Consider the following 18,911-nt stretch of genomic DNA (forward strand, 5'->3'; position numbering starts at 1 on the left):
CAGCTTTTGTGGGCGTCCCCCTTACAAGAGCACAGGTGCATACAAGTATCCAAGTACTAGCTATGCACAGAAGCATCTAAGCATCCAACAGCAATTGAAGGGTAAATAGTCTCATGTAGTGGCCAGGCCAAGTGGTTCATGCTGTAATTCCAGCACTTTGGGAGGCTAAAGCAGGAAGATCACTTGAGCCCAGGAGTTGAAGACTAGTCTGGGCAACAAAGCAAGACCCTGAGTTTACCAAAAAAAATGTTAGCTGGGTGTGGTGGGGTCTACCTATAGTCCCAGCTACTCAGGAGGCTAAGATGGGAGGATCTCTTGAGCCAGGAGGTAGAAGATACAGTGAGCTATGATGGGGCCACTGCACTCCTGCCTGGGTAACAGAGCAAGACTGTTTCGAAAAAAAAAAAGTTCTTAGGCAAAGTGGCTCACACCTGTAATTCTAGCAATTTGGGAGGCCAAGGTGGGTAGATCACAAGGTCATGAGTTCAAGACTAGCCTGGCAAACATAGTGAAACCCCAACTCTTGTTGCCCAGGCAGAAGTGCAATGGCACAATCTCAGCTCACTGCAACCTCCACTGCCAGGGTTCAAGCAATTCTCCTGCCTCTGCCTCCCCAGTAGCTGGAATTATAGGCATGTGCCACCACACCTGGCTAATTTTTGTACTTTTAGTAGAGATGAGGTTTCACCATGTTGGTCAGGCTGGGCTTGAACTCCTGACCTCGTGATCTGCCCGCCCTGGCCTCCCAAAGTGCTGGGATTATAGGTGTGAGCCACTAAGATGGGCTAATTTTTTCTATTTTTAGTAGAGACGGATTTTTACTGTGTTGGCCAGGCTAGTCTGGAACTCCTGACCTTGTTATCCCTCCACGGCGGCCTCCCAAAGTGCTGGGATTGCAGGCATGAGCCACCGTGCCCGGACTGCCTTTTTAAAATTTTTTGAGACCGGGTTTCACTCTGTTGCCCAGGCTGGAGTGCAGGGGTGTGATCACAGCTCATTGCAAGCTCCTGCGCTTAGGTGATCCTCCCAACCTAGCCTTACCAGTAGCTGGGACTACAGGCACCTGCCACCACACCCAGCTAACTTTTTGTATCCTTTGTAAAGACAGGGTTTTGGCCGGGCACAGTAGCTCACGCCTGTAATCCCAGCACTTTGGGAGGCCAAGGTGTGCAGATCACTTGAAGTCAGGAGTTTGTGAGACCAGCCTGACCAACATGGTGAAACCCTGTCTCTACTAAAAATACAAAAAATGAGCTGTGCATGGTGGTGGGTGCCTGTAATCCCAGCTATTTAGGAGGCTGAGGCAGGAGAATCTCTTGAACCCTGGAGACAAAGGTTGCAGTGAACCAAGATCGTGCCACTGCACTCCAGCCTGGGCAAGATACTCCATCTCAAAAAAAAAAACAAAAAAACGGGTTTCACCATGTTGCCCAGGCTGGTCTGAACTCATTGGTTCAAGCGATCTGCCCACCTCAGCCTCCCAAAGTGCTGGGATTACAGGCAGGAGCCACCGCACCCAATCTGAAAACTAATTATTGTTGCAATTTCTTCCCTCCAAGTCTATTGCTTGAATAGTGCCTACTTCTTAAGAATGTTGAGGCGCCAGTGGCCTCAACATATAAGGCACTTAGTATGGCTACTACACACACCAGAGACTACCGTGTGGCACAGAGTGGGGAAGGTTAGCAGCCCCAAAGGCTGGTCATGTTTTCTTTTATTGGGTGATTCCAGCACCTAGAATATATGTGACCTTTGCATCTGATGATGTGCTCCTTCCCAAGTGGGCTACATATCTCCTGGAGCTATAGAAGCCACAGGATAGTCATTGTACACGTTCCTGGAGCCTTAGCGAAAAATTCATTTTTAGGCCGAGCGCGGTGGCTCACGCCTGTAATCCCAGCATTTTGGGAGGCTGAGGCGGGCAGATCACGAGGTCAAGAGATAGAGACCATCCTGGCCAATATGGTGAAACGCCGTCTCTTAAAAAAAAAAAAAAGAAAAATTCATTTTTATCTATTTTTTCAGGGTGGAGTGCAGTGGGGTGATCTCAGCTCACTGTAACCTCTGCATCCTGGGTTCAAGTGATTCTCTGGCCTCAGCCTCTCTAGTAGCTGGGATTACAGGCATGCACTACCATGTCCAGCTAATTTTTCTAATTTTAGTAGAGATGGGGTTTCATCATGTTAGCCAGGCTGGTCTCGAACTCCTGACCTCAAGTGATCTGCCAGCCTCAGCCTCCCAAAGTGCTGGGTACAAGCGTGGGCCACCACGCCCGGCTCATTTTTATTATTTAATACAAACATCATGTGGGAGTTTATGACATTTGTAGAAACTAGACATTTCTTGCCTGTAGCTGGCAGCTTCCCCTCAGTTCCCGAAGGGTCCTCTGAGTGACTCAACCTCTGCTATTAGAGGTACCGGGTGGAAAAGTTTGAAAAGCTTCCTTGAGGGTTCTACAATTTTGTTTTTAATCCATCCAGACCCACCTGCTCCCCCTTGTGACGAAGGCAGTGCACTGCAGTCAACAGTATAATTAGCTCAAAATTTAAAGACCATGTGAAATTCATGCAGCAATAAAGCTGCTGCCTCCATCACCACTGACTGCACTAAAGGTGGTCAGACACGGATCCCTTCTGAAATGCAGCCCTTCTCACCTCTGGTGGGCTCCTGTAGTAGAGACCAGTTTTCTCCCCCACTGACTGCTGCGGGATCAGAATAGCAAAGAGACTCATTTACTGAAGCATTGCACAAGTTACATAAAGCAGCAGCATGAGCAAGAGTGGAGTGAACTGAAAGTCGGTTTGGCTGCATTAAGACAAACCTGGTCTCTCAATAAAAGCTATGACCCATATTGCCTGTGGGACCTGGGGCATAGTAAGCACCACTTCTGGCTTCCTTTTATTATTATAATTCTTACCACTGAAAATAGCCACTATTTAGCTGAATTATCCATCAGACAACTGGAGCCAGAAGCTTCCACACTCTAGAATGTGAGCAATTTAACTCTTGCTGCATCACCCAGAAAAAAAGGTGGCAGGAATGGTGACAGAGAGGAGGAATCTCTCAGAGCCTCAAGGGAGACTTCTTCAGGTCTGAAAAGGGAACTGGTAGGATCATCCTATTCTGTCAGAAGCTTCTGAAGTGGAAGAAAAACAAGCAAATCCTAAAGCAAGTAACTTTATTATCATTCCTTTAAAAAGAACCAAGGACAATTCAGAACACATGTGAAACACAAACAGCTGTGTTTCGGGAGGTAAACAAAGGACCAGCACTACTCTGAAATGCAGCAGCCTCCGCTGCATGGGTGACTGGGGTTCTGTGAAAGGGGAGGCGCCTCCCTCCTAGCGCCGAAGCCCCAGGAACTCGCCTTGGAAGACAAGCTCTCCTACTAATACTCAACTTGTAGGGCCTCGCCCTAATATTCAAGGCTTGGTAATATCTCCTTTCTCCCAAAATCCAGCTGGAACTCAACTAATCCTAAACAAAAACTCCACAACAGCACACCAGATACCACCTGTTGTTTGTCAGCATCTCAAACTCCAGAGGAAATTTGCCTGTCATGGTTTTCCTCTCTAAAGGAACCTGTCTGAACTTGGAGTAGTGCTCTCACTGGTGGATGGCTGGACTTGGGTCTACTCCCCACCTGAAGTCATGCTCCTCTCTGTATGACATCAGGCGGGGAGTTAAGTCCAAGAAAGTGGCAAGAGGCTCCTGAGCAATAGGGCTTGCTTGTTCCTGGCAGGCATCTCCCACAATACCCCAGAGGGCTGATGAGGCTGTGACGGCACAAGGACAGAGAAGGGGCAGAGGGGTGCTTGGAAGCGCTCATCACTCAGGGGAGCTGGCAGGCCTGGAGTGGCAGGCAGCCCGAACAGTGCTGGAACAAAGACAGCCACCCTTTGCCCCTTGCTAAGCAGCTGCTGGTGATGGGAAGCAGCACGTCAGCACCACCTCCTTTGTCACAGGAAATGTTTTGTATTGGGCCAGTGACTTCAGTTTTCCTTGCCTGGAGATGCCTTCACGAAGGAAGGGAACAGGGAATACAGGCGGGCATGCTGCAGTCAGCATCTCTGGGGCTGCCAAGTCTTGGGTTCACTTGGGGCCAAGGCATTCCACAATCCCATTCCCCTTCATGCCATCGAAGAAGAAGAAGTTGTTGTGAGGAGGGTCTCGCTGAGACAGGGCCTGGGGAGAAAAATGAAAAGAGGTTTAGCTTAAGTGCTTTAAGAGGAATAGAAGAGGAAAAAAAAAATTCTAAAAGCAGTCTAGGGCAGTGGTTCTCAACTGAAGTCGATTTTGCTCCCAAAGGGCTATTTGGCAATGTCTGGAGACTATTTTGCATTATCCTATCTCTTTGCTCTGTCTCTTACCAGCTGTGTGTCCATGGGAAGATTATTTAGCCTCTCCAAACATTACCTTCTCTTCATAACATGAGAATAACAAATGTATTAGCCTAGGTTAAACTATTTCAAATAGGCCATGGCCAGGCACACTTATACCTGTAATCCCAGCACTTTGGGAGGCTGAGGTGGTTGGATCACGAGGTCAGGAGTTCAAGACCAGACTGGCCAACGTGGTGAAATCCCATCTCTACTAAAAGTACCAAAATTAGCTGGGCATGGTGGCTCGTGCCCGTAATCCCAGCTACTTGGAGGCTGAGGCAGGAGAATTGCTTGAACCAGGATCCAGGAGGAGGAGGTTGCAGTGAGCTGAGATCACACCACTGCACTCCTGGCTGGGCTACAGAGCGAGACTCCATCTCAAAAAAAAAAGGAAGAAAAGAAAAGAAAAATAAATTAGCCAGTTGTGGTTATGTGTGCCCAAGGTACTAGCTACTCAGGAAGGTGAGATGGGAAGATCCTTTGAGCCTGGGAGGTTGAGGCTGCAGTGAGCTGTAATAATGCCACTATATCCCAGCCTGGGCAACAGATTAAGACCGTGTCTCAAAAAAGAAAAAACAAAACAAAAAACAAAAACAAACTCTAAACCAAACCTTGAAACTAAAACAATGACTAACACTGTGTGGCACCACCACTGGGCAAACGGCAGAAATAATCATTCATAACTATTCAACTGAGAAAGGTAGAACTTCGTAGGCTGTGGCCTTTACCACCTAAGGGCACACACTGATGCAGAAGGGGACTCTTCCATGAGGACAGAAAGTCGCTAGGCTTCCACAGGGGGCCAGGGCTGGGACACAGAAGGACTGGATAATACTATTTAGCAATGGCAATGGTGATTATCTTGTTGGGTTACTAGAAAGGCCACTTTGAAAGACAAGAACAGCTGGGCGTGGTGGCTCACGCCTGTAATCCCAGCATTTTGGGAGGCCAAGGTGGGCAGATCACAAGGTCAGGAGTTCGAGACCAGACTGGACAACATGGTAAAACCCTGTCTCTACTAAAAATACAAAAATTAGCTGGGCATATTGGTGCATACCTGTAGTCCCAGCTAGTCAGGAGGCTGAGACAGAATTATTTGAACCTGGGAAATGGAGGGTGCAGTGAGCTGAGATCACACCACTATACTCCAGCCTGGGCGACAGAGTGAGACTCTCTCAGAAAAAAAAAAAAAAAAAAAAAAAAAAAGACAAGAACAGGGCTGGGCTCAATGGCTCATACCTGTAATCCCAGCACTTTCAGAGGCCGAGGCGGATAATCACTTGAGCCCAGGAGTTCGGGACACCAGCCTGGGCAACGTGGTGAAACCTCATCTCTACAAAACACAAAAAAATTAGCCGGGTGTGGTGGCATGTGCCTATAGTCTCAGTGTCTCAGGAAGTTGAGGTGGAAAGATTGCTGAAGCCTGGGAAACCAAGTCTGAAGTGAGCTGTGATGGTACCACTACATTCCAGCCTGGGAGGGAGGAAGGGAGGGAGAGGGGAGAGAGAGAGAGGCAGGGGTGAGGAGGAGAGTGAGTGCACAAGACCCTGTCTTTTGAGACAGGCTCAGTCCCCTGAAACAACATGCTGAGTCTTCTATGCACATACATATTTCTGAGGAAAGGGTTCACAAGTGTCCACAAATTTTCAAACAGGTGCTTAACTCAGAAAGGGTTGAAATTTCACCATGAGCTACCATTTAAAGAGGACATCACCTAGGCAAGCTGCCAGGGCAGTGTTTAATGGTTCCCAGGAGCACTGTCCCATCATTCATGATGAAGGTGGCGCTATACATCCTGAACTGCTCCTCCTCAAACTTAGCACCAAACCCATTTCATTTCCTAATTCATAAAATGGGGACAATCACATCTACCATATGATAATAGTATTACTCGGCCACTTTTCCAGGGACATTTTATTGATTGATTCATTGATTGATTGAGATGGAGTCTCACCCTGTCACCTAGGCTGGAGTGTAATGGTGCAATCTCGGCTTACTGCAACTTCTGCCTCCAGGGTTCAAACGATTCTCCTGCCTCAGCCCCCTAGTAGCTGAAATTAAAGGCGTGCGCCACAACACCCAGCTAATTTTTGTATTTTTAGTAGAGACGGTGTTTCACCATGTTGGCCAGGCTGGTCTCGAACTCCTGACCTCATGATACGCCCGCCTTGGGCTCCCAAAGTGCTGGGATTACAGGCATGAGCCACCATGCCTGGCTGGAGATTTTACTTCTTTGTAAATGTTTTTAATTTAATTTTTTGAGACAGGATCTTGCTCTGCTGCCCAGGTGGGAGGCATGATCTTGACTCACTGCAATGTCCATCTCCCTGGCTCAAGAGATCCTTCCACCTCAGCCTCCTGACTCCTGAGTAGCTGTGACTTTTGTAGAGATGGTGGTCTCCTCATGTTGCCCAAGCTGGTCTGGGTTCAAGCAATCCTCCCAAAGTGGTAGAATTACAGGCATAAGCTACTGCACCCAGCCAAGGGAAAATTTATTAAGCATCTACTCTATGCCAGGTATTGGGCTAGACATTAAGGATTCTGAGAAGGTGTCTGTCCACATGGAGCTTGGATCAGAAAAAAGGTTGCTTCTCTGGGCTTACATATAAAATAGACAAATAAAAAGCACCTGCCTGCTAGAGCCTTTGGTGAGAATGAAATGTGATCAGGCTTGTAAAGTGCCTAGCATATAGTAAATTCTCAGTAAGTGGGAGCTGCTATTACTAATAGGGGCCAGGAGTCCTTTGCCAATATTGGGGATGCCACCAACCCAGTCAGGTGGAAGGGCCCAACAGTCCCCATCTGGAACTCCTAGACCCTCAAACCCAAGATTCAGGAGATGATATGTGTTGTACCATGAGCTTGGGATGGCTGCTGCTTTCACTATCACTTTTCTTACTATAACAGGGAGACCTTCTGTGAATGGTGGGGCTCTACTAAGAAAGGAAAAACGCTTCAAAACTAAGGAAGTAGACACGGATATAAAATAAGGTATCTAAAAGGATGTAAGAAATGAAGGATGCCAAAGATGATTCCAAGGAAGCAGACTTGCACTTGCCCTCATCTCCTAGCGTAAGCTTTCCATGGGTGCTCAGACAGCACCTCAGGAGAGAAGGCGAGTCCGAGACCATTGGACTGCAGGCCCTACCTGCCAGCTGGCTGCAGGCTGAACCGTGGTTAAGTATGAAGGATACTGGGGATGAGAGCAGGGCATGGGGTGAACATGGGGCAAAAGGTAAAGTGCTTCCCAAGCAAGATGGGGTAGGAGGAGATTCCAAACACACCCAGCAACCAAGAATGCAGAGTACTCTGGCTATCTGGGATAAACAGAAACAAGATGCTGGGCACCAGCTGTCCCCAGCAGGCAGGAAGGAGGGGGCTGTGTGAGGATGGGGATGTGAGAAACTGCCACCAACAATGAGGTCAAGGCTACCTACCCCAACCTCCAATCTCCATCCCACGTGAAAAATGTAGGGGGAGCTCCTCAATGGGATGTGCAGAAGTGAGGCTGATGGTGCAAGGGCAGCGGCTCTGCCGTCCATGCAGCCTCTACATGACGGTGCCACTGAAGGCAACATCTGAGGCATGACTGCCATGTGGTGAAGAGAACAGTCTCAGAAACCAGACTGCCTGGGTGCAAATCCTGGTACCACACTCACTAGCCTGGGCAAGCAACTTCTTTCCTGTACCTTACTCCCTCTTTTATAAATCAGAGATCACAGGAGTTCCTCCCTCACAGGGCTGGTGGGAGATGAAAAGAGCATCCACATAAAAACATTGTCTTTGTGTGGCATACAGTGGGCTTTCAGTAAGTCATATCTATTATTATTCATGGTGTCGTCATTCTAGGCTACAAAAATATATACATTCCCATTATCCACTTAAGAGTGTTCCCATTGCTGCACTCTTTCCTGCAAGTTTGTCTACAGGGAGCTTCCAAATCCCGCTCAAACAGTCCTGTGGGTGGCCATTACACCCTTCTCAGATTGGGCATAGAAACTGCAATTTTCACATCACTCTGGGATACAAGAAAATGTGAGCCAGGAAAAGAGGTATGGCCACCGCACACTTTTCTTCCCCCTCCAAATATCTCCTCAGTGCCCATCACATAGAAGGAAGTTAGATTTGAGCAAAGGAAGAATTTAGACCAGAGAGAAGGATCAGGAGGAAAAAAATAGTAGCCTTAGGAAAATGGTGTGACAAACAAATTGAGCCAAATGTCCCCAGAACAAATTTACAGACCCCAAGACAAAGTGTTAAGGGCTGGGTCTCCAAATTGTCCTCCTTAGCTCAAATGTGACATGGACATAGACTCAGTCAATCATTTAACCAGGCACGACTCTGCTCTACAAGACAGAAGGACAAAGCCTCACCGGAGTCCACTCCAGTGGCCAGGAACCTGCAAAAGGCAAATTTAATATCTCTGGGCAAATAGCAAAGTCCCCAAAGAATGTACAATATATTCGGGGGTATGCTAGTGTTTTAGCAACCCAAATGTTCCAGAAGACACTCAAAAGACTGTGCTAGTTACTGGTTATGTGACCCTGTATGAGATGCTTCCCTTCTGAGAGAGACACTAATGCCTACCTAACAGGGTCATGGGTCATCCAGTACAGAGCCTTGAGAGGCTCCTGGTGTGGTGCTCATGGGTACACAGACATTGATTTCTCTACAAATACCTACAGTGTGTGGGTTAAAAAGAGCAGGGCTTGGCCAGGTGCTGTGGCTCATGCCTGTAATTCCAGCACTTTGGGAGGCCAAGGAGGGCAGATCACAAGGTCAGGAGTTCGAGACCAGCCTGGCCAATATGGTGAAACTCTGTCTCTACTAAAAATACAAAAATCAGCTGGGCATGGTGGCGGGAACCTGTACTCCCAGCTACTTGGGAGGCTGAGGCAAGAGAACTGCTTGAACCCGGGAGGCAGGGATTGAAGTCAGCCAAGATTGTGCCACTGTACTCCAGCCTGAGTATAGACTCCATCTGAAAAAAAACAGGCGGGGTGCTTTGATGCCATGGTGATGAATGGAGAGAAAATGTACAGACATTAAGAGCACAGGTTCCGCAGTCTCTTTCATGGGCCCCAGTGTCCTTTTTTTTTTTTTTTTTTTGAAATGGAGTTTCACTCTTGTTGCCCAGGCTGGAGTGCAATGGCACAATCTCGGCTCACTGCAACCTCCACCTCCTGGGTTCAAGCAATTCCCCTGCGTCAGCCTCCAGAGTAGCCGGGATTACAGGCATGCACTACCACAACCAGCTAATTTTGCATTTTTTGTAGAGACAGGGTTTCTCCCTGTTGGTCAGGCTGGTCTCATACTCCTGACCTCAGGTGATCCACCCGCCTGGGCCTCCCAAAATGCTGAGATTATAGGTGTGAGCCACCACGCCTGGCCTATCTTCCTCTTAAATGGAGATCATGATAATACTCACTTATAGAGCTATGAGAAGCAGAATCCCTGACCAATACAACAGGCACTAGAGGTAATTAATAGTTAGGGGAAAGCAGATCCACCTTCGAGGCATTATGGCCAGCTGTGAGCTGAGCACAGCGCAGGCACTCCAAGGTCATTTGCTGAATGGCCACCTGGATGGGCCAGAGAGAATGGGATGAGGTGGAAATGAGTAGGGGACAAAACAAAGATGAATGGGGTGAGAGAAAGCAGGCAGCTGTCTATCAGTCTCGGTTCTCTTTGTCAGCACACATACAAAGTCATGGTTCACTATTTTCTGCTCCACAGTGATGTTTTACCTTCACAATTTCCTGTGCCAAAATTCCTCCAACCACCGCACACACTGGGGCCATCTCAGAGAAGCAGTACCTAAAAGAGAAGGAAGACAAGCAAAATGGAGCACTGGGAAAAGAACTGTGACTGTGACATCTGGAGAAATTCAGTAGCAGACTCTCCTGAATGAAAACATCTTCTAGGAGGAGGGGCTGATTCAGACAGCAGTGTTAATGATGGCATCTAGGTGTGAAAATGAATCTGATCCAGGGGTTGTAAGTGGTTGGAAAAGACTTTTGAACTTTGGCAAGCAGAAGTTCTTTCACAATACTTTTATTTTTACCTTTTTAAGTTAAAGGAAAGACTGTATCTGTGCTTCCTAAAAATAAGGTCTTACAGATATCAGATGTTCCAGCGCCCTGGTCACATTCCCGCAATTCTCGTCTTACCCATAATGGGCAGTGGGTTCTATATGCTATTCCCAGACAAATGTCAGGGAGCAGGCCTGTGTTAACATGCAGAAGGCATGGGAAATCTGAGGCCTGAAATTAAAGTGTGACTGTAGAAAAAGTCTTCACAACCCACACAGATCCCAGCCCTTTTGGGCCAGGATGGGGCATCCAGAGGATGAATTTTAACTGATACAGTCATCTGCTCCTCCAAGTCACCCATCCTAGTGAGCAAATCACTTTATTCTACCACTTTCCCAGAGGAAGCGTGCTCTGCCAGCTCCTACTCCTGAACACAATGGCATGTACTCACTGAGCAAACTAGAACACAGATGAGATAAAGAGAAAGCCTCCCTACGAACACTTCCCTCAACCTTCCCAATTTGGTGCACAACCTTCTAGACATCTTTAAAAGGGCACAATTGGGCCGGGTGCGGTGGCTCACGCCTGTAATCCCAGCACTTTGGAAGGCCGAGGCAGGTGGATCACGAGGTCAAGAGATCGAGACCATTCTGGTCAACATGGTGAAACCCCGTCTCTACTAAAAATACAAAAAATTAGCTGGACATGGTGGCGCGTGCCTGTAATCCCAGCTACTCAGGAGGCTGAGGCAGGAGAATTGCCTGAACTCAGGAGGCGGAGGTTGCGGTGAGCCGAGATAGCGCCATTGCACTCCAGCCTGGGTAACAAGAGCGAAACTCCGTCTCAAAAAAAAAAAAAAAAAAACAAGTGCACAATTTAAACGGGTATAATTTTAAACCCAAATACCATCAACTATTACTCGTTCTGTTCTATAAGCTACTGAAGGATATTTAAGCTGTTCAACACTGTAATCATATGTCTTGACAAAGACACAGGTGTCTAAATAATTCCTTAAGACAAATTTCTAAATATAGCAATGCTAGGTTGCTAGATTTTGATATGTATTGCCAAAATGCCCTCCTGAAAGGCTCCCAACTCCCAAGAGCTGTGTCTGAGGGCACCCGGCTCCTCACACCCTGGCCACGACCAGCAGATTCTCATTTTGTTTATCCAGAAGTAACATCTTCCTGCTTATCAAGGTCCACTACAGAGCTTTAAAATATATGGAGAACAAGGGCCAGGCGCGGTGGCTCACACCTGTAATCCCAGCACAGAGGCGTGCAAATCATTTGAGATCAGGAGTTGGAGACCAGCCTGGCCAACATGGTGAAACCCCATCTCTACTAAAAAAACAAAAATCAGCCAGGGGTGGGGAAAAAAAAAAAAAAGATGCTTTCAGCTTTCGACTCAGAGGCAGCCAAGGTGCAACTTTCTTTGGTCATCCCGAATCCGTGTTCATCTGACACCAGCTGCCTCCACCATGCCGTCAAAGTTCGATCCCAACGAGATCAAAGTAGTATACCTGAGGAGCATGGGGGGTGAAGTCGGTGCCACTTCTGCACTGGCCCCCAAGATCGGCCCTCTGGGTCTATCTCCAAAAAAGGTTGATGACACTGCCAAGGTGATTGGCATTGCCAGGTGACTGGAAGGGCCTGAGGATTACAGTGAAGCTGACCATTCAGAACACATAGGCTCAGATTGAGGTGGTGCCTTCTGCCTCTGCCCTGATCATCAAAGCCCTTAAGGAATCACCAAGAGAAAGAAACAGAAAAACATTAAACACAGTGGGAATATCACTTTTGATGAGATTGTTAACACTGCTTGACAGATGGCGGCACCAATCTTTAGCCAGAGAACACTCTGGAACCATTAAAGAGATCCTGGGGACTGCCCAGTCTATGAGCTATATAATGTTGATGGCTGCCACCCTCACAACATCACTGATGACATCAACAGTGGTGCTGTAGAATGCCCAGCTAGTTAAGAAGCACAAAGGAAAATATTTCAATAAAGGATCATTTGACAACTGGGAAAAAGAAAAAAAATTAGCCAAGCATGGTGGCATGCGCCTGTAATCTCAGCTACTTGGGAGGCTAAGGCAGGATAACTGTTTGAAGCTGGGAGGTGGAGGTTGCAGTGAGCTGAGATCACGCCACTGCACTCCAGCCTGGGTGACAGAGCAAGACTCCGCCTCGAAAAGAAAAAAACAAAAAAATCAGATGGGGATTCAAACAACCCAAAATAGTGAAAACAATCTTCTTCAAAAAGAATAAATGGTTGGGAGAATTCATACTCCCTGATTTCAAAGCTTACTACACGAAGCTACAAAACTACAGTAATAAAGACAGCATGGTCCTGGCATAAGGTCAGAAATTCAGATCAGTGGAATAAATAAACTCCACAAATAAAGCCTTACATTTACAGTCAATTGCAACACCACTTGATGGGGAAGGAAAAGCATTTCAACGAATGGTGATGGGTTTTCCACATGCCAAAAAATTAAGCTGCACCCCTACCTTAATACCATGTACAAAAATTAATTCAAAGTGTATCAGAGGGCTAAATCTATGAGCTAAAATACTAAACTCTAAGAAAACAGAGGAATAAATTTTCACGGCCATGGTAAATTATGTAATGGTTTCTTAGATACGATATCAAAGAGACATGGGAAAAAAACAGAGAAATTACGTTTCACAAAATTCAAAAGTATTCCACCAAGAAAGTAAGAAGACAATCCACAAAATGGGAGAAGATATTTACAAATCAAGTATCTGATAAGGAACTTATATCCAGCATATATTGAGATCTCTTTTTTTTTCTTCTTTAACCTTGTGATGCAACAACCATTTTTTTTTTTTTAGACGAAAGTCTTGTCTTCCAGGCTGGAGTACAATGGCGCAATCTTGGTTCACCACAATCTCCGCCTCTTGGGTTCAAGCCATTCTCCTGCCTCAGCCTCCTGATTAGCTGGGATTACAGGCGTCCGCCACCACGCCCAGCTAATTTTTGTATTTTTAGTAAAGACAGGGCTTCATCATGTTGGTCAGGCTGGTCTCGAACTCCTCACCTTGTGATCTGCCCGCCTCGGCCTCCCAAAGTGCCGGGATTACAGGCATGAGCCACCATGCCCGACCAAACTTTTTTTTTTTTTTCCGAGACAGAGTTTCGCTCTTGTTGCCCAGTCTGGAGTGCAATGGTACAATCTTGGCTCACCACAACCCCTGCCTCCCAGGTTCAATTGATTCTTGTGCCTCAGCCTCCCAAATAGCTGGGATTACAGGCATGCACCACCACGTCCAGCTAATTTTGTATTTTTTTTTTTGAGAAGGAGTTTCGCTCTTGTTACCCAGGCTGGAGTGCAATGGCGCGATCTCGGCTCACCGCAACCTCCGCCTCCTGGGTTCAGGCAATTCTCCTGCCTCAGCCTCCTGAGTAGCTGGGATTACAGGCACATGCCATCATGCCCAGCTAATTTTTTGTATTAGTAGAGACGGGGTTTCACCATGTTGACCAGGATTGTCTCGATCTCTTGACCTCATGATCCACCCGCCTCGGCCTCCCAAAGTGCTGGGATTACAGGCTTGAGCCACCGCGCCCGGCCTAATTTTGTATTTTTAAGTAGAGATGGGTTTCTCCATGTTGGTCAGGCTGGTCTTGAACTGCAGACCTCAGGTGATCCACGCACCTCGGCCTCCCAGAGTGCTGGGATTATAGGTGGGAGCCACTGCGCCCAGGTTTTTTTTTTTTTTTTTTTTTTTTTTTCTGAGACCGGGTCTCACTCTGTCACCCAGGCTGGAGTACAGTGGCATGATCATGGCTCACTATAGCCTCGACCTCCTGGGCTGAAGCAATCCTTCCACTTCTTAGTCTCCCAGTAGCTGGGACACGTGTGCACCACCATGCCTAAACATTTTATTTTTATTTTTTGCTGAAAATTTCAAAAACCAGCTATTTTTTTATTATTTTTATTTATTTATTTTTAGAGATGGGGTTTCACCATGTTGGCCAGGATGGTCTCGAGCTCTTGACCTCGTGATCTGCCCGCCTCGGCCTCCCAAAGTGCTGGGATTACAGGCATGAGCCACCGTGCCCGGCCAAAACCAGCTATTTTTTAGTTTATTTATTTATTATTATTTTTTGAGACAGAGTCTTGCTCTCTTGCCAGGGTGGAGTGCAGTGGTGACATCTCCGTTCACCGTAACTTCCGCCTCCTGGGTCAAGCAATTCTTCCGTCTCAGCCTCCTGAGTAGCTGGGATTACAGGCACGTGCCACCACGCCCAGCTAATTTTTGTATTTTTAGTAGAGACGGGGTTTCACCATGTTGGCCAGGATGGTCTTGATCTCTCGACCTCATGATCCGCCCGCCTCGGCCTCCCAAAGTGCTGGGATTATAGGAATGAGCCACCACACCTGGCCATGCCTGAAAATTTTTGTAGCAGATACAGGGTTCTGTTATGTTGCCCAGGCTGGTCTCGGAATCTGCCCGCCCCAGCCTCACAACATACTGTGATTAACCAGTATGTTGGTTAACCAGTATGATGGTTAACCGCCTAAGCCACTGCTCCTGGCCAGGAATTCTTAGAATTTAACAACAAAAATGATAACTTAATTTAAAAAAATGGGAAGATGATCTGAATGGACATCTGTCTCTTCAAAGAAGATACACAAATAGCTGAGAAGCACATGAAAAGATATTCTACATGGTTAGTCATTAGGGAACTGCAAATCAAAACCACAATGAGATACAATTTAACACCCCCAAAAGCTAAAATAAGAGAAACAATAATGCTTGCTGGTCAGGATGTGGAGAAATTGGAACTCTCATACATTGCTGGTAAGATTGTAAAGAAGTGTGGCCACTATGGAAAATTTGGCAGTTCCTCAAAATGTTAAATATACTTACTATATGACTTACTCAACAACTACACACCCTAGAGACTATAAAAGCTTATGTTCATAAAAAAACACATAAATGTTTATGGTGGCTTTAGTTATAATTGCAAAAAAATAATCAAAATGTTCTCTACCTGGTGAAGAGACAAACTGTGGTACATCCATACAATGGAATATCACTCAGCAAAAAAAGGAATGAACTACTGATTGATATCACAACATGAATTAATCTCAAAGACGTTAAGCTCAGTGAAAGAGGCCACAGCCCAAAAACTACATACCATAGGATTCTGTTTATGTCACATTATGGAAAAGGCAGAACCATAATGCATAGAAAGTACATCAGTGGTGGCTGGGCACAGTGGCTCACGCCTGTAATCCCAGTACTTTGGGAGGCCAAGGCAAGATCACAAGCTCAAGACCAGTCTGGCCAACACAGTAAAATCCCGTCTCTTCTAAAAATATAAAGAATTAGCCAGATGTGGTGGCGGGCAACTGTAATCCCAGCTACTCGGGAGGCTGAGGCAGGAGAATCACTTGAACCCAGGAGATGGAGGTTGCAGTGAGTCGAGATCACACCACTGCACTCCAGCCTGGGCAACAAGAGCTAAACTCTAGTCTAAAAAAAAAAAAAAACCCAAAAAATCCCCTGCACAATTTATCAAACTGAAATCCCCTTCAAAAAAAAAAAAACCAAAAAACCCCAACTACTCAGAATTATAACAAAAAGGTATACATTTTACTGAATGTAAAAATTTTTTTTTTAAATATCATGAGGAAAAAAGAATTTTACCATATGCAAGTCTGAATAATAAAAACCGAGCAAGACAAACGTCACCACAAAAAAACAATCCAGAATAGGTATACTTTATAAAGACAACTGGCCTAGACTCTATTAAAAAAAAGAAAAAAAAGTGGCAGAATGTTCTAAATTGAGAGCTGGAAAACCTCTGTATAGAACCAGATAATAAATATTTTCAGCTTTATGAGACATATAGTCTTTGTTACAACTATTTAACTCTGCTGTGGCACAAAAGCTGTCACAGCTAATATGTAAATGAGTAAGTGTGCTAATAAAACTTTATTCACAAAAAGACGTGGCAAGCCAGTTTGCCAATGACTATTCTAAATTAAGAGAGATACAAGTGGCACATGCCTGTCAATCCCAAAAGTGTGGGAAACCAAGGCAGGAGGGTGGTTTCAATCCAAGAATTTGAGAACAGCCTGGGCAAAAGAGTGAGTTCCCCATCTTTACAACAAAAATAAATAAATATTAATGATAATTTAACTCAGGCAGATGTGTTTTGTGTACTCTCTTGTTTGTACTATGCAATTTAGAATTTTAAAAAATAGGAAACATACTGTGGTCAACATAGCAAGACCCTGCCTATACAAAAAAAAATTTTTAGCCAGGCTTGGTGGCACATGCCTATAGTCCCAGCTACGCAAGAGGCTGAGGTGGGAGGATTGCCCAAGTCCAGGAGGTTGAGGCTGCAGTGAGCTATGATGTGCCACTGCACATAGAGAGAGAGAGAAATCCTATCTAAAAAAAATATACATATCATCTAAAAATAGGCAGCAATCTACAAGGTGCTTTTGTAACATCGGCACCATTCGGTCAGGGACTGATGACACTGGGCAGGCTTGGATCTCATGGTAACTCACCCGGGTACTGATCTCTTGGTAGAGGAATGACCAGTTTGTGAGAATCAAGTGTTGCCTCTGCTGTGTTTCACAGGAGGAGAAAGGACTGGGTCACACAGGGCTTCAGTTCCAACAGCCCCAGCCAGTCAGCCAGTGGCAAGCAGCAGCCGCTGAGCATGCCTGGGGTTGGGTGCCGGGCCGTGAGTGTGCAGCCAAGTGACTAATTTGGGCATTCAAAGTGATGAACGGTCCGGCTCTGCATCACTAGCCAGCAGAGTTGAAGGCCCTGCTTCCCAAAAGAGGAAAGTCACAGCCTGATGAGCTGCTGGCTGTTTTTCTCTCCGAAGTGGTTCCTTCCCTGCCCACTCTCTTTGGGGAAACTGCTTTCCCATGTCTTAGTCTCATGTGCTCAGGTACTGCCGCTCTATTGCTTTTTAAGTAAGAGGCGTCTGGTGGCCTCTTGAAGTCTGTCTGTGGACAGGCTGTGAGATGGCCTGACATGGGTTAGGGATGCTGGCAAGGAAATAAGCCACTGTCTCCCAGCTGAGCTACCCCTCCAGACTGCCCACTGCCTTTGAGGAGTGGGATGTGGTCACTTGAGGAGGGAGAGCTGTGCACAAGTCTCTGTTGCCATCATCTGTCTGTGTTCTGCTTGCACTGTCCTTCAGGTTGTTCTCTTTTCAGAGGCCTTCGTTGTTTTTCTGATTGCAAAACTAACAGATGTCCATTGCCAGAAAGTGTAAAATGGAAGAATAGAATCTCCCGTAATCCCCACTGCTAACATTTTAGGGTTAAGCCTCACAAACTTTTCTCTGTGTATTTACATCTTTTTCCTGTTTAAAATACCAAAATGGGCCAGGCACGGTGACTCATGCCTGTAATCCCAGCACTTTGGGAGGCTGAGGCAGGTGAATCACCTGAAGTCAGGAGTTCAAAACCAGCCTGGCAAACATGGCAAAACCCTGTCTCTACTGAAAATACAAAAACTTAGCCGGGCATGGTGGTTGGTGCCTGTAATCCCAGCTACTCAGGAGGCTGAGGCAGGAGAATCGCTTGAACCTGGGAGGCGGAGGCTGCAGTGAGCTGAGATCGCACCATTGCACTCCAGCTTGAGTGACAGAGTGACACTCCGTTAAAAAAAAATCAGAATGAGAATATACTATCTGTACTGTTTGACAGCCTTTTTCCAGCATATTATGGACCTGTTTGTATCAATAAATATATAGATACATGTATACATATTACTTATATTTCACAATAAGTGGTTGTTTACTTAACCAATACCTTATTAGTGGGTATTTAAATTTTTTATAGTTTTTTACTTATATAAATACTTTATCTCATATATATATATTAGCTAGGCATGGTGACACACACCTGTAGTCTCAGGTACGCGAGAGGCGGCATGGTGGCACATGCCTGTAGTCCCAGCTACACTATATATATTGAGACAGGGTCTTTCTCCATCACCCAGGCTCGAGTGCAGTGGTGCAATCTTGGCTCATTGTAACCTCCGCTTTCCTGGGCTCAAGCTATGCTCTAGCCTCAGCCTCCAGAGTAGTTGAGACTACAGGTGCCAGCCACCAATGTCCAGTTAATTTTTCTATTTTTTGTAGAGACAGGGTTTTATCATGTTGCTCAGGCTGGTCTCAAACTCCTGAGCTCAAAACAATCTGCCTGCCCCAGTCTCCCAAAGTGCTGGGATCACAGGCATGAGCTACTTCGCCAGGCCAATGACAGCTTTTTGGGTCAGAGAACCACAGGTGCTTCACCACTGGTGATCCTAAATGGGGTGGGGTTTGCTGGTGCCTACATGAAGTTCCCAGTAGGAAGCGAAGAAAGAAGGGATTAGGGACTCTGGTAGACCTTACTGTTGATAAGAAACCAAGGTAGCTAATCAAAAAAAAAAAAAAAAAAAAAGCTAATGTTGGCTACTAATAATTAAAAAAAAAAAAAAAG

General features: G+C 46.1%; 1 protein-coding gene across 4 annotated transcripts in view; it reads right to left on the minus strand.

The window, feature by feature from the left end:
- Positions 1-3,161: 3,161 nt before the first annotated feature.
- The window catches only part of SAE1 (SUMO1 activating enzyme subunit 1), a 97,447-nt gene continuing 81,697 nt past the window's right edge, over positions 3,162-18,911 (minus strand). For 3 of the 4 annotated variants that reach the window (XM_021668550.2, XM_064381129.1, XM_064381130.1), the window contains exons 8-9: positions 10,130-10,199; positions 3,162-4,185 (exon numbers count right to left, since the gene is read on the minus strand). In XM_021668550.2, the coding sequence (XP_021524225.1) occupies positions 4,093-4,185; positions 10,130-10,199 (163 nt within the window). In that variant the 3' untranslated portion in view covers positions 3,162-4,092. The remainder of the gene's footprint in view (positions 4,186-10,129; positions 10,200-18,911) is intronic. The other variant, XM_064381131.1, reaches the window with a different exon arrangement.

Source organism: Aotus nancymaae, unplaced genomic scaffold, assembly GCF_030222135.1.
Source record: "Aotus nancymaae isolate 86718 unplaced genomic scaffold, 86718_ANA_hifiasm-v0.15.2.pri h1tg000028l, whole genome shotgun sequence".
Lineage (NCBI taxonomy): Eukaryota > Metazoa > Chordata > Mammalia > Primates > Aotidae > Aotus > Aotus nancymaae.